Below are 15,000 nucleotides of genomic sequence, written 5' to 3' on the forward strand. Positions count from 1 at the left end.
GTTTTCGGCAAGACAAGACAAAATATTTATTATCGAGGGTAATAGATAAGCAAGTAACATACTTTTTTTTTTTTTTAATCCAGCACTCGGCCTAAAGAGGGAATAAAGCTAAAGAAGCGGAAATGAGTAAAAGGAAGAAAGAAAAAAAATCAAGGGGACTATATGGTACTCTCAGGCCCATTGATGTTAATGTCACAACATCACGGTACGATTCACAAGCTTTGATTGATTGATTGATGTGGATACTTATATAGCGCCTATCCTCGGTCAGAGACCAAGCTCTAAGCGCTTTACATACACGGGGACATTTGCACCGCAGGCTGCCTACCTGGGTAGAGCCGACTGACGGCTGCCACTGGGCGCTCATCATTCGTTTCCTTTCAGAATTATCACTTCCGGTTTTCCTTCCCTTTGAATTTCCATGACTGAGACGATGAAGAAGTGAAAAAACGTTTTTCCTTTGCATTAAAAAAAAAAAAAATACTCATTTTCAAAACTTAGCCCTTTTTTCTTTTCTTTTCTTTTTTTTATTTTATTCTTTACAGCTACATGAAAATTATGTATCAGCAATTACGATACTGAAGAAAGATAAAAATGATGATCACACGTGATCATACATATAGTTTTTGACACGTGCCTGTGTAAAAATAGACCATCGTTAGCTTATTTCTATTTTTAAAAGAAAGAAAAGGTTTGGTTCTAAATCGATTTCTCTCGATTTGGACGTGGTATGTCCAAGATTAGCACGTGCCGTTGCCATCGAGATTATTATGTCCTTAACATGTAGAATGCAATTGGGGGGGGGGGGGGGGGGGGGGGGGGGGGGGCAGGTCTCCAAGTGTGATGCAATCATGGTCCTCTTTCGGAAAATGACGTTCTTGTCGTTTGATCAGATCAGATTTCCATGGACAGGCTTTGTGGTTTGGCGGCGAAAAATGACACACCGGTGTTTCGTTTGATTCCTGTATTTCGATGATGTGCCCACCGCATGCCAATCCATGAAGACACACGTGTGACTGTGTGTCTGGTATCCAGTTGTTGTTGTTTTAACCCTTTCATCGCCAGTCAATTTAGAGTGCCAAATTTCCTTGTGCTACAACCACAGAAAAGACGGTGTCTACTCTAAAGAATAGCTGTGATGTGTAGAAAATTGGGGCCTATCCTACCACTGACAATTAAGAGCATTAGGGTCATAGACAACAGACCCATGATCTGGTCACATTTCAGTGGCATGGGTGCTGTAAACTGGCTGGTGCTGAAATGCGACACTGGCATTGAAAGGGTTAACCCTCATGTCTTGGTCATTCAGTATGATTATTATGTCTGTCCTCATAGCATTCGATTACCCCTTTCAGTAATTCCTAACAGAAATCTCTCTCTCTCTCTCTCTCTCTCTCTCTCTCTCTCTGTTGCTCTCTCTCTCTCTGTGTAGCTCTCTCTCTCTGTAGCTCTCTCTCTCTCTCTGTAGCTCTCTCTCTCTCTCTGTAGCTCTCTCTCTCTCTCTGTAGCTCTCTCTCTCTCTCTCTCTCTCTCTCTCTCTCTCTCTGTAGCTCTCTCTCTCTCCCTCCCTCTCTCTCTCGTTCCCTCTCATTGGAAGACTGGGCGATGCCTAAAATCTTTACCCTTGAGTAATAAAGTTTTTTAATCTTGAATCTCTCCATCTCTCTCTGTCTCTCTGTAGCTCTCTCTCTCTCTCTCTCTTTAGCTCTCTCTCTCCCTCCCTCTCTCTCGTTCCCTCCCTCTCTCTCTCTCTCTGTAGCTCTCTCTCTCTCTCTCTTTAGCTCTCTCCCCCCCTCTCTCTCGTTCCCTCCCCCCCCTCTCTCTGTAGCTCTCTCTCTCTAGCTCTCTCTCTCCTACCCTCTCTCTCTCTCTCTCTTTTCTTTTCATATGGAGTCCCGTAAATGAATGCGTTAACTGTGTTTCTTGCCTTGTTCTTGTCTGCCACTTCGTGAGTGCTTGCGAACGTGAACGCACTCTCGTTTGTGTATGCGTGCATGTACGTGTGTATGAGAGAGAGAGACAGAGAAAGAGAGACAGAGAGGGGTTCGGGGGCGGTCCGAGGAAATCTTAAACAGCAGCATTGATTTTTTTCCGGTCAGCCCACAGAATTAATGCCTGTGGAGCCAAACCCAGCAGGGTGACAGTCCTGACCGGGCAGTATAAGAGAGTTAAGACACTGGTCGGTCGGTGGGGAACATGTGGCCAGATTGTCTGGAATCGATATTCCCCCCCTCTAAAACAAACTCTCTCGCTGTTTGTTCCTTGTTAGTGTAGAAAAAAGGTTAAAGGTCGCACAGCCTATTACGGCAATCGGGGCAGTGTATCCACATCCACTTTATCGAGGGCTCGGCATACGAACACAGAGCTCAACCCTCCCTTTCTTTCCTTCCGAACCTTCAGTAGCGGAAGTCAAGTACCCGTTCACACATGGGTGGAGTGAGGAAAACCGGAGTAAAGTCCCTTCCCCAAGGGACACAACACCATGCCGAAACGGGGCCTGGAACCCTGATCACTGGTGAAGAGGAAGAGAATTGTTTTACCCAAATAAACTCGTCCCCGGGGACAAAATGTCTTTGTGGCGGTGTTCAACCAAACACCGCACAATATTGAACCACCACCGCTCCTCTGCACTGAGTAAGAGGCTGTCAGATGGAATCAGGCAGGAACTGGGCACAACAGCTTGGGAAGCAGACCTGATCGTCAAGGACATAGCTAGGACTCAGCCCGCGTCGCTGATAGGACCTCGCTGATTGTTGGGGGCAAGTTGTTGTTATTCGCCCAGGTTTCGGTACACAGACGGAAACAGGAACCAGCAGGCAGACAGGGAGTGTGGGTATGTCCGAGGAGTGATATGAATCGACGTGTGTGTGTGTGTGTGTGTGTGCTTCATTGGCTGGTGTTTGATCAACGAGGGATGTGAGTGCAGAGCAAAGAGAGAGAGCGGGTGGGTGGGAATACAGGGGAGAGCACAAACACACACACACACACACACACACACACACACACACACACACACACACACACACACACACACATGGGCCTTTGAGTTCGAATGTACACCGACGGGTATGGTAGTTTCCAGTGCAGACCGTTTGTTGGGTTTTTTGTTTTTGTTTTTGTTGTTGTTTTTTTAGCAGCATGCTTGCCACGCACACCACACGTTCCATCCATCTCTTTCCTCTCCAGTCTCCACAACTCAGCACACAGACAAACGCTCTGACGCGTGCTCCCCCCCCCCCCCCCCCCCCCCCCCCCCCCCCCCACTCCCACTCCCCCCCTCCCGCCCCCACCCCACCCCCCTCCCACACACACACACATTCGGTGGCACAGTCCACAAGAACAGTTTTATTTCAGCCTTCTTTATAGTAATTGTATTGCTGACAACAGCCACGATGATGCTAATAATGACGAGGCTGATGACAACGACAGCAACAACAAAAACAGCAAACAGCAGGAAGGCTTTCTCCCTGAAGTGGAACAGTTATTTAGTTCATTGAGAAATCCTTTAGTCCATTGATCTGATTATCGATCCGAAGCGACGCCGAACTCTGATCAATAACTATTGGTCCCTTTTCCCGTGTCCACCATTTCCAGAGCATGTGAGGTAAATCCGCCATCAGAGATTGTGCTGAATCCTGCTGACAGATTAATCAACGCAGACACGAACCTGGAATGAAAATGATCAAACCATCTTGGTGGGGTTGGGGGGGGGGGGGGGGGGGGGGGAGTCCGTGGCAATGTGCGAGAAAAGTGTGGCTTTGCATTGCGAGAAAGCTCTGGGCTGACACGGGTTAATGACTTCTTTGGCTGTCCGGTGTAGTGGCGTGTGTGTGTGTGTGTGTGTGTGATATTGTAGATGGCAGATAATGATTGAGCGAGTGGTGTTAGGTCATTAAATGTGTGTGTGGAGTGTAAGTGTGAACGGAGAATTACGCAAGATTGTGCGCAGTATAAGAATTACTACTCCTCCCCCTCCTCCTCCTCGTTCTCCTCTTCCTTCTCCTCCTCTTCGTCCTCATTATAATTATCATCATCATTATAATTAGTATCATTATTGTTGTTATCATTATTGTTACTAGTTGTTGTTGCAGTGGTATTGTTGTTCTCTTCATCATCATATCATCATTATCATTTCCGATTGCTGACAAGGCTGGCAGGCTGATGCGCTGTGTCGTGGGATGTGTGCACAGTTGTGTACGATTCATAAGCCTCAGCATGTTGAGATCATCGACCCAGCATTCATCGCTAGCACACAGCAGTGTCGTTGAACGAACTATAGACGCTCATATACATGTATGTATGAGAGTCGACCATCGGAACAGTAGAGGAGGCAAACTGCTGTCCCCACTAACTGGGCTAGAATTTGATTACCATGGTTACGCTGCTGGTCAGGCATCTGCTTGGCAGGTGTGGTGTAGCGTATATGGATTTTGTCCGAACGCACTGACGCCTCCTTGAGCTACTGAAACTGAAACTGGAGAGTGTCCTGCCCAGGTTACATCCCCACTCTCTCGGGCAAGAGGGTTTTAGGACAGTTGGCGTTGAGGATGGTTCCCAGAGGCCAACTGTCCCCGCAAAGCTGCAGCACTGAGAGCCAGTGCAGTTTGGCCTCCTGGTTTGAGAGTCATAGCCCTTCACAAAAGACTAAGTTGTAAATGGTTTAGTATCCATGATGGAAGTAACCTGCTGACTGTCCTCCCTACAGGTTCTGCGTGGTGAAGACCAAACCGGAGCGGCAGCGGAAGATGCAGGCGGCGGTGGGGGTGCTGGAGGAGAGGATGGGGAGGGAGAAGGGGCAGGTGAACGTGTTCCTGTCCCTGCTGGACAAGTCGTGGATGGGGGTGGTGGAGGTCTTCCCTCAGTCCGTGGCCCCGGCAAAACTCCACGCCAGGCAGGAGCAAGGTTTCGCTGTCGTCAGCAAGGTGGGTTGGTGGGTGGGGGGTTTTCTTTGGGCGGGAGTGTGTGTGGGGGGGCGTGGTTGTGGGGAATGTGGGTGGATGGGTGTTTTTTGGGGGAAAGTGTGTGGGCGTGTTGTAGAGGGTGGGTTTAGGGGGCTGGAGACAGAGAAGGATAGGGATACGGATAATTCATTCAAGTACAGCCCATTGCCCTTCATGAAAGGGTGCAGTTTCAGTTTCAGTTTCAGTAGCTCAAGGAGGCGTCACTGCGTTCGGGCAAATCCATATACGCTACACCACATCTGCCAAGCAGATGCCTGACCAGCAGCGTAGCCCAACGCGCTTAGTCAGGCCTTGAGAAAAAAAATTTAAAAAAATAAAATAAAATAAAACAATTTTAAAATAATTTTTTAAAAATAAATAAATAAATTAAATAAAATAGAATAATAATTTAAAAAAAATTTTGTAAATGTATATATAAAATAAATAAATAAATTAAAAAAAAAAATAAATAAAGGGTGCAAACAACGAAAACAACAAGCAATACATGGACATGTCACATTGTCAACAAGAAACAAACATAGTTCAGTATTCTAAGACGTGAGAGTTGATCGCGGTCTGTCAACAGATAGACTGACAAATTGCGAACAGTCTGTACGTGCGCAGAAGCCTGAGTAATGCTAATCTGAGAGAGAGAGAGAGTGTGTGTGTGTGTGTGTGTGTGTGTGTGTGAATGGATTGGGCTGCGTGAGTCAGTGGAGCGGATGTATGCGTGTGTCAGCGAGAGAAGGTCTTCGCCATCCTTTGTACGGTGTGGTGTGTGGGTGGATGGGGACGGATGTGGAGAGACACCTGTGGCTGTGTGTGTCGTAGAAGACAGTGTGAGAGAGGGTGTGGGGAAGTGTGAGTGTGTGGAGGGTGGACGTCTGTATATGTGAGTGAGTCTGTACCTATATCTATATACTTGTTATCATCAGCGAATAAAATCCTAACGCCCCCCCCTCTCATCCTCCCCCCCCCCCACACTCAACACCCCCCACAGGTGGAGGTGGCACCGGAAGTCAGCAGCCGTCCCTCCTACAGCCGGCGGGCGCCACCACCCAGAGAGTACCGCCCCAAACAGATGGCGGGGTTCGAGCTGTCTGACGGCCTGACGTGGACCCTGGAGATGGAGGACGACCTTCAGTTCGGGACCAGCGACGACCTGACCGAGAACAACGAGCTGTGCTGCTTCAGGCACCTCAAGGAGAGCTACCGCAGGTTCTCCATCGTCCCCGCCACAGAGGAGGACAGGTCCCTGAAGGGAGTCCTCGTCCTGAAGCCTGTCGGGATCCTAGACACGAAGCTGAAGGAGCAGCTGACGATGTCCTTTGCCCTGGAAATCCCTGAGGATGTGGTGTCCAGGTACTACTACGTGCCACCTCCTGAGCCGGAGCCCGTGAAGACCAAGCCCAAGCTGGACCTCCCGGCCCTGCTGGCCGCTGAGCAGCCCAAGGTCCAGGTGAAGCCCACGGCGCCCAAGGTTCGAACCTTCTCCATGACGGCCATGGAGAGGCTGACGCAGCCCGTGCGGCGTCCAAATATGCGTGAGTGTTTTGGGGTAGGGGTGTGGGGGTGTTTGGGTTGTGGGTGTGAGGAGGTTGGGGGTGTGTATTTGGGGGATGTGTATGGAGGGAGGGGGCGGGGGGTGGGGGTGAGGGAGGCAGTGTTTGGGATGTGTGGGGTGTTACGGTGTATGTTAAGGGTGGTGAAGGTGGGATGTGGTGTCTGTAGGGGTGTGTGTCTGTGAGGGGGGAGGGAAGGTGTTTGCGTGTGTGTGTTTGGGGAATGGGGTGTTTTGGTGGTGTTTGTGGGTGTGTACAGGTGGGGTGTGGGGGGGCGTGGGGGGCTGGGGAATGGGATGTTCTTTGTGTGTGTGTGTGTGTGTATGTGCGTGTGTCTTGTGTGTTGGGGTTGGAGTTTTTGTTCTGTTGCGGTTTTTTGTCCTATAAACTGTTGGGGTTTTTTTTATCCTTCTGTCTTATTCACTGTTTACACTGCGTCTTCTATCTGTCTTATTCTTGTCACTGTTTACACTGCGTCTTCTGTCTTTTCGCTGTTTACACTGCGTGTTCTGTCTTTCTTATCAGTATTTACACTGCGTCTTCTATATGTCTTATCACTATTTACACTGCGTCTTCTGTCATATCCACTATTTACACTGCGTCTTCTGTCTGTCTTATTCACTGTTTACACTGCGTCTTCTGTCTGTCTTATCACTGTTTACACTGTGTCTTCTGTCTGTCTTATCACTGTTTACACTGCCTTTTGTCTGTCTTATCACTGTTTACACTGTGTCTTCTGTCTGTCTTATTCACTATTTACACTGTGTCTTCTGTCTGTCTTATCACTGTTTACACTGCGTCTTCTGTCTGTCTTATCACTGTTTACACTGCGTTTTCTGTCTTATCACTGTTTACACTGCGTCTTCTGTCTTATTCACTGTTTACACTGCGTCTTCAGTCTTATTCACTGTTTACACTGCGTCTTCTGTCTTATTCACTGTTTACACTGCGTCTTCAATCTGTCTTATTCACTGTTTACACTGCGTCTTCTGTCTTATTCACTGTTTACACTGCATCTTCTGTCTTATTCACTGTTTACACTGCGTCTTCTGTCTGTCTTATCACTGTTTACACTGCGTCTTCTGTCTGTCTTATCACTGTTTACACTGCGTCTTCTGTCTTTCTATTCACTGTTTACACTGCATCTTCTGTCTTATTCACTGTTCACACTGCGTCTTCAATCTGTCTTATCACTGTTTACAGTGCGTCTTCTGTCTTATTCACTGTTCACACTGCGTCTTCAGTCTTATTCACTCTTTACACTTAATCACTCTTTACACTGCGTCTTCAGTCTTATTCACTGTTTACACCGCGTCTTCAGTCTTATTCACTCTTTACACTGCGTCTTCTATCTGTCTTATCACTGTTTACAGTGCGTCTTCAGTCTTATTCACTCTTTACACTGCGTCTTCAGTCTTATTCACTCTTTACATTGCGTCTTCTGTCTGTCTGTTCACTGCGTCTTCTGTCTGTCTGTCTATCTGTCTTATTCACTGTTCACACTGCGTCTTCAGTCTTATTCACTCTTTACACTGCGTCTTCAGTCTTATTCACTGTTTACACCGCGTCTTCAGTCTTATTCACTCTTTACACTGCGTCTTCTGTCTGTCTTATCTATAATTCACACTGCTTCTTTGCCTTATTCACCATAGAAGGTCGTAAGTACCTTTTTTCTCCGCAAAAGTATTTCGTGCATGACATATCATTATGAGTTATTTGCGCGCGTCATTGAATTTCGAGAGGATTTTAGATTTTGTTCTTTAAGTATTCTTACTTTTCTCCTTCAGTCTACTTAATTTCATAATATGATTCGTTCTATTTTGTTTAGAATGATTTTTTTTTTTCATGTTGTATTCTCACGTGTTTTGAGTTTCGTTGTTTTGTGTTTTTGATGTTATTCGGTGTCATTACAGTTTTATTTCGGTTTTGTTTCTTTTTGACTGTTTTATTTTGTTTCACTACTGTGTGTGTCAGTTTCACAAGTTTCTTCTGTTTCCTTACGCGAGACGTTGAATAAACCATCATTCACACACACACACACACACACACACACACACACACACACACACGCCACTTTTCCGCCCCCCGCCACCCACCCACTTCGTCAACCCCCCCATCTTCTCCGGACACGGATGAAGAAACTAAGGTGATGTAATATCTGTCTCGGGCAATTGACTCAGAAACTGATCGCAGCAGTAGACTGTGGTAATTTGCGACCCGAATGCGGAAATTTCTTCTGAATGTTCCTTGCCCACATCTGATATCCTGAGTTCTTCCACAACATCTTGCAGGTCTATGTTACATCAGGCATATCGGCTGATATTTCACGCTCTGGCGCAAGGCGCAAGCGCGCGCCTACACGCCCACACGAAGGCGCGTACACTCACTTTCGCACGCATGCACATACATATTATGATATAACGCATAAGCACACACACGCATAGGCAAACACACTAACAAGTACGCGCTCTCATGCACATACCGTGAGAGAGAGAGAGAGAGAGAGAGGGGCACGCACACACTCGAACGCACGCACGCACGCACGCACATAGTCACGCTCCCACCACACCCACACACGGAGGCATACACACACGCATTCATTAACATACACAGACATGCACACACAGACATTTATAAACAAAGTGCGCACAGACACACAGACACACACCGCTACGTCAATGACACTGGAGAAAGTTTCTGTGCTCCTGTTAGTGGAGCGATGTTTATGACGATTATTGCATTGGTGCATGACTAACGTCAGAAACCCATACCATTTCTTCAACAGTCTCTGTCTCTGTCACCCGCTCGCTCTCTCTCTCCGTCTCAGTCTCTCGCTTTCTCTCACCCCGCTCTCTGTCTGTGTTTCTCTCTCTCTCTCTCTCTCTCTCTCACACACACACACACACACACACACACTCTCTCTCTCTCTCTCTCTGTTTCTCTCTCTCTCTCAATGTTTCTCTCTCTCTCTGTCTCACTGTTTCTCTCTCTCTCTCACTCTATCCGCTCTCTCTCTTTCTGCCTCTCGCTGTCCCTGTCTTTCTGTCTCTGTCTGTCTCTCTCAGGCTGGTGGGCCGGTCGGCCTGATTCCAGAGTTATTTATACATTCAGCTGCTTGGATATTATTACCATGTTTAGAAAATCTGTTTTCCTTCTTTTTTTTCTTCTTCTTTTTTCTTTTTTTTCCATGAAGATAGTTTCCAGAATCATGGACACACGTAATCATACAACCACTTTATAAGCGTGGCAACTCTGATGACCCCCAACAATTACAGATCTAGAACGATGTCCCTCTTAAATATATGCAGTAAGCTTTATAGTTATATTCTTGATAAACGACCAGTTAAGTGGATTGAAGATAATATCATTGGGGAAGAACAAGCAGGGTTCTTAAAAGACCGTAGCACTATTGATCATGTTTTTACTTTATTTTGCTGCTGTTCAGAAACATCTAGCATGTAACAGAAAAGCTGTATGTAGCATTTATTGACTTTTCCAAAGCCTTTGATTTAATTTCCCATGCTGAATTGTGGCTCATTAATTATTAGAAATGGGATATGTGGTAAAATCTTAAAGGCCATTCAAAATATGTACAAAGTGGTAAAGCATGTGTAAGATGCGGCAATGGCGCAGGGTTCACATATTTCTTTTTCTGTCTGTAACAGATGACCCTGTAGGTCCGGAGACACAGACAGAACGAAAGAAAGTTGGACGTGCGTATAACTGCGTGTTCGGGAAAAAAAAATATATATATATACATAAATCACACGCACAATCTGTCACCCAGACGCCACAAGACAATCTGCCAACAATAATAGCAAAAGTCAGCTTTTAGAACAGGGTCAATGTTATAATCAACTTTCAGAGACAAAAAGGGAAAACGTTTTCTTTTCCAGAGCAAATGGACGCTTTGCTCACACAATATTAACCTTACATTAATTATCTTTACACATGTTCAACAATTTTTCGTCGCACAGTCCCAGTAATTTCAGGTTCGTACACCGGATTTGTATTACCTCCCTTGATACATATTACTGACACACAATTATAAAGTCCACAGTCTTTTTCTTTCAACAGAAGAACGTAGATTTATAGTTGATTATTCACTTGCAATTTCTTTCTCGCATAGTCACACAAATCAGTTCTCTAGTAAGCCGACGCTGATCAATATATATATATATATCTTGAGGAACTGGATAATCGTTGCTTCTCTTATTATTATTACTACTACTACTACTACCTTTTTCCATATTATAATTATTATTTATTTATTTATGTATTTATTTACTTATTTATGTACGCTTATCTATTATTTATTCACCTTTTTTTCTTTTTTCTTTTTTTCTCAAGGCCTGACTAAGCGCGTTGCGCTACACCGCTGGTCAGGCATCTGCTTGGCAGATGTGGTGTAGCGTATATGGATTTGTCCGAACGCAGTGACGCCTCCTTGAGCTACTAAAACTGAAACTGTTTCTCTTCTCCACTAGGTTTTTTTCTGATTTCAACTTGGCGACACAATGACTAGTCTGTCGTCATTAGCCGTCTCTGGCTTGACCAATATAATTAAAACCATCTCATCCCCCGTCTGAGGTGCTGAAGTAGTAGTAGTCCCTGCCAGCTCTGGCATGGCGCGGGACGAAGTTCTCGCTGCCCAGCTCTGGCGTGGCACAGGAGTGGCATAGAGTGTCGGCGTAGGAGTCAGCTCGTTACATCATGGCGTTGGAGCCGTCTTGTCTTTCGTTAGGACCACGGCGTAGAAACCGTTCATCGTCTCCACGGTTTTGTTCCAGAGGATGAAGCCACACTTCTGCTGGTACAATAATCTAGTTATTCACATATTCACTCACGACTGTGACAAACCAAGCCATCCGTTCAGCAAGTCCAACCGGTCCAAACTTGACGTCATTCAGGAATGGCGTCATGACGTCATTCAGGAGTGACGTAAAATTCATACCTCCTAAGTTCAAAACACAGTTATCTTTCTCTTGCTAGCAGACTATCCTTATAAAACATAACACCACAGCAGCTGAAAAATAAATTCATTCTTTTCCACAATTAGCTGTTTCACAGTATTATTAGATATTCCACCAACCTGCCTAAGCAGCAAAAACACACAGAATATAAAAGAAGCCTGGCAGTCAGGTAAGAACTGAACTGAAAACTGAGTGAATACCATTTCATAAACATCACAGGATCGGGCTCAATTTCCTGTTGTATTTATGACCAATGAAAAAACAGAAAGCCCTGCACACACACAAAACAGAAAGCATCCTGCACGTAAACACACTCGCAAAGAGCCATAAACAAAATGTGACAGAATGATACTGTCGCATTCGTCACACTGTCGGAATGGTTTGAAACAAGGAGAAATTACAAGTCCACAACTGTTTTCAAAGCTTATGAATGAACTATCACTTGACATAATTAACAATGGCAAAGATGGTGTGCAGCTCCATCCTGATATCATTGAATTGTTTACTGTTCTGTTTGCAGATGATGTTGCCTTATTATCTTGCGTAGTGAGAGGTCTTCAGCATCAGCTAGACTTACTGAGAAAAAATGCTGAAACTCTTGATCTGTTGATTTAGATAAATCTAGTATAATTGTATTCAGAAATGGGGGTTACATTTCAAACCACGAAAAATGGTTTTATAATGGGGTTGAAGTGAAAACTGTTACCATGTACAAATATTTAGGTGTTTGGTCAACTATTCGTTTAATTTCTCGCTCACTATGAATGAACAGACCGCAAAGGCAAAATTAGGAATAGTTGAAATGTTTAAAACCTTGTGGAAATTAGGGGATGCCACTCCTGGCATCCTTTTCGCCATGTTTGATTCCCAAATAGAATCCATTATACTATATGGATCTGAAATATGGGGAACCTTAGAAACATTCCACTTTGAAAAAGCCCATATTTATATTCACTCTGAAAAATAAAAAGTTGTACATAGAACGCCAAATGACATGGTTTATGGAAAAACAAATGCCATTTCGATACTGGCTGCACCTTTCAAGAATGACATACGAAAGGTTGTCTAAGAAAGCCTACATCATACTTGTAAATCTAGACAGTGACAATAAGAAATGCTGGGCATCAGATATTCGCAGCATACTTACCATGTATGGATTTGGTTATGTATGGCTAAACGAAGGTGTACAAAATGTAACCTGGTTTTTACGTGCCTTTAAAGAGCGATTAATTGACAAGGACTGTGAAGTAGGATTGAGGAACACAAGAGATATTCTGTATACAGAAAATTTTAATTTGAAACTTCATTAGATCTGTATTTCGAGTAAGGCATTGAGGAAATAATGCATTGAGGGACATCTACATCAGATTCAGATTAGGCATTTCTGATATGAGAATTCATAAATTTCGCCATTCCACAAACCTTCCCGTAGACTTACGTTGCCCTATATGCATACGTCATATTGATGATGAACTTCATTTCCTGTGGTACTGTCATTCTAATGGAGCATTAAGATCAAAATACCTTCTTCTGAAATTTGCACAAGATCCAAATAAACAACTAACAGTTCTTTACGACCGTAAATATATGACCGATATTGCTGAATACATTTTTCAGTTTGAAATTTTGATCGAGCAGCCAAGTTATTTAGCTTTTGATTATCTGTTTGTTTTCCATACCTCTTGGGCTGATGGCGACATGTTCCGACACGTGAAAATATGTAACCAGTTTTGTCCATGTCCACATCCATTTTGTGAACGTCTCAGTGTGTGTATGTGACTATCGTAGAAAGTGGTAGAACATTTTTTTCAGGTTTTGGTGCTTTTGATTTCCCTATTCCCCCCTCCCCTGATATGAGCAGATGCTAAAGTCAATAAACCGTTTGTCTTGTCTTTATTTATTTTATGTTATTGTATTTATTTATTTATCCTTTTTTTGTACGCTTACAGTTGACTTCATCAAGTTTTTGCGCCTTATAAATATTACTATTATGATTGTTAGTTTTTGTTATGTATTTATCTATTATTTATTTATTTATTTATTTATTTGTATTTTATTTATTTGTATTTTATTTATTTTATTTTATTTTATTTTTTCAAGGCCTGACTAAGCGCGTTGGGTTACGCTGCTGGTCAGGCATCTGCTTGGCAGATGTGGTGTAGCGTATATGGATTTGTCCGAACGCAGTGACGCCTCCTTGAGCTACTGATACTTGTCTTGTCTCCCTCTCCCTGTCTCTGTGTGTGTGTGTCTCTCTCTCTCTCTGTGTGTATCTATCTCCATCTGTGTCTCTCTGCATCTGTCTCTCTCTCTCTCTTTAATCATCACAGATCTATGTCTACTTAAATCTCCCTGGTAGACGCCGTGACAGAATCGGTAAGGCGTTGGTCCTGTGATCCAGTGTTCACCAGTGATCAGGGTTCGAGGCCCCGTTTCGGCATGGTGTTGTGTCCCTTGGGAAAGGGACTTCACTCCGGTTTTCCTCACTCCACCCAGGTGTGAATGGGTTCCTGACTTCAGTCGGGGAAGGTTTGAACGGCGGAAGGAGAGGACTGGGCCCCGCCTTCCTGTGCCAAGCCCTGGACACAGTGTAATATCAGTTCTCTGCTGATCGTGGTCGTGAAAGGCTACGATACCTTTCACTTTTTTTGTTTTATTGTATCTGTTCGTTTATTTTCTGTTTTTATCATTATAAATCTGCCTTTGCGGGTTTGCATGCTTTTTATCCCTGTGTGTGTGTGTGTGTGTGTGTGTGTCGGACAACAGCGGAGAAAGAGGCCAAGGTGATCTCTGGCAAGAGTCTGATGGTGCTGTCCAAGATCGTCAACGAGGGACTGACCTTGGCCGTTCACCTTGACCTGCCGGACTCTACCATCACAGGTGGGGTTTGTAGGTGTGGAGGGTCTGTGTGTGGGTGGGAAGGTTTGTTTTGGGTGGGAGGGGAGGGTGGTGGAGCTTGAAGGGAGGAAGGGAGGGAGAGAGTGACGCTGGCCGCTCACCTCAACCTGACTATACCATCACAGGTGTGGTTTGTAGGTGTGGGGTGTAGAGGTTCTATGTGTGATGGTGGGTTTTGAGGCTTTTTTGTTTGTTTGTTTTTTGTTTTTGGTGGGGGTGTGGGGGCCGCATGGATTGGGGGGGGGGGGGGGGGGGGGGGGGGTAGTTGTGAAGGAAGGGAGGGCCCAACGTTCGCTGATAACGAAGGGTGGACGGTGGGCATGGGATGTGGTTGTAGAAGGTATAGGGGGGTGTGGGATGCAGAGAGCAATGTATGTGGGTGTGAAGCTGTTTTTTGTTTGTTTGTTGTTTTTGGTGTGTGTGTGTGGGAGGGGGGGGGGCGGCATGGGTTGGGGGGGCTGGGGGGTGGTTGTAAAGGGAGGGCCCAACGTTCGCTGTTCACCTCAACCTGTCCTGATTCCACCATCACAGGTGTGGGAAGGGTGGACGGTGGGCATGGGGTGTGGTTGTAGAATGTATAGGGGGGTGTGGGATGCAGAGAGCAATGTATGTGGGTGTGAAGATGTT

At 45.1% G+C, this 15,000-nt stretch overlaps 1 protein-coding gene across 4 annotated transcripts in view; it reads left to right on the plus strand.

The window, feature by feature from the left end:
• Positions 1-15,000, plus strand: part of LOC143291763 (uncharacterized) — a 93,982-nt gene that overhangs the window by 77,196 nt on the left and 1,786 nt on the right. For all 4 annotated transcript variants that reach the window (XM_076601900.1, XM_076601903.1, XM_076601901.1 and 1 more), the window contains 3 exons: positions 4,706-4,922; positions 5,941-6,484; positions 14,242-14,355. In XM_076601900.1, the coding sequence (XP_076458015.1) occupies positions 4,706-4,922; positions 5,941-6,484; positions 14,242-14,355 (875 nt within the window). The remainder of the gene's footprint in view (positions 1-4,705; positions 4,923-5,940; positions 6,485-14,241; positions 14,356-15,000) is intronic.

The sequence above is a fragment of the Babylonia areolata genome, chromosome 17 (genome assembly GCF_041734735.1).
Source record: "Babylonia areolata isolate BAREFJ2019XMU chromosome 17, ASM4173473v1, whole genome shotgun sequence".
NCBI classification, from domain to species: Eukaryota; Metazoa; Mollusca; class Gastropoda; order Neogastropoda; family Buccinidae; genus Babylonia; species Babylonia areolata.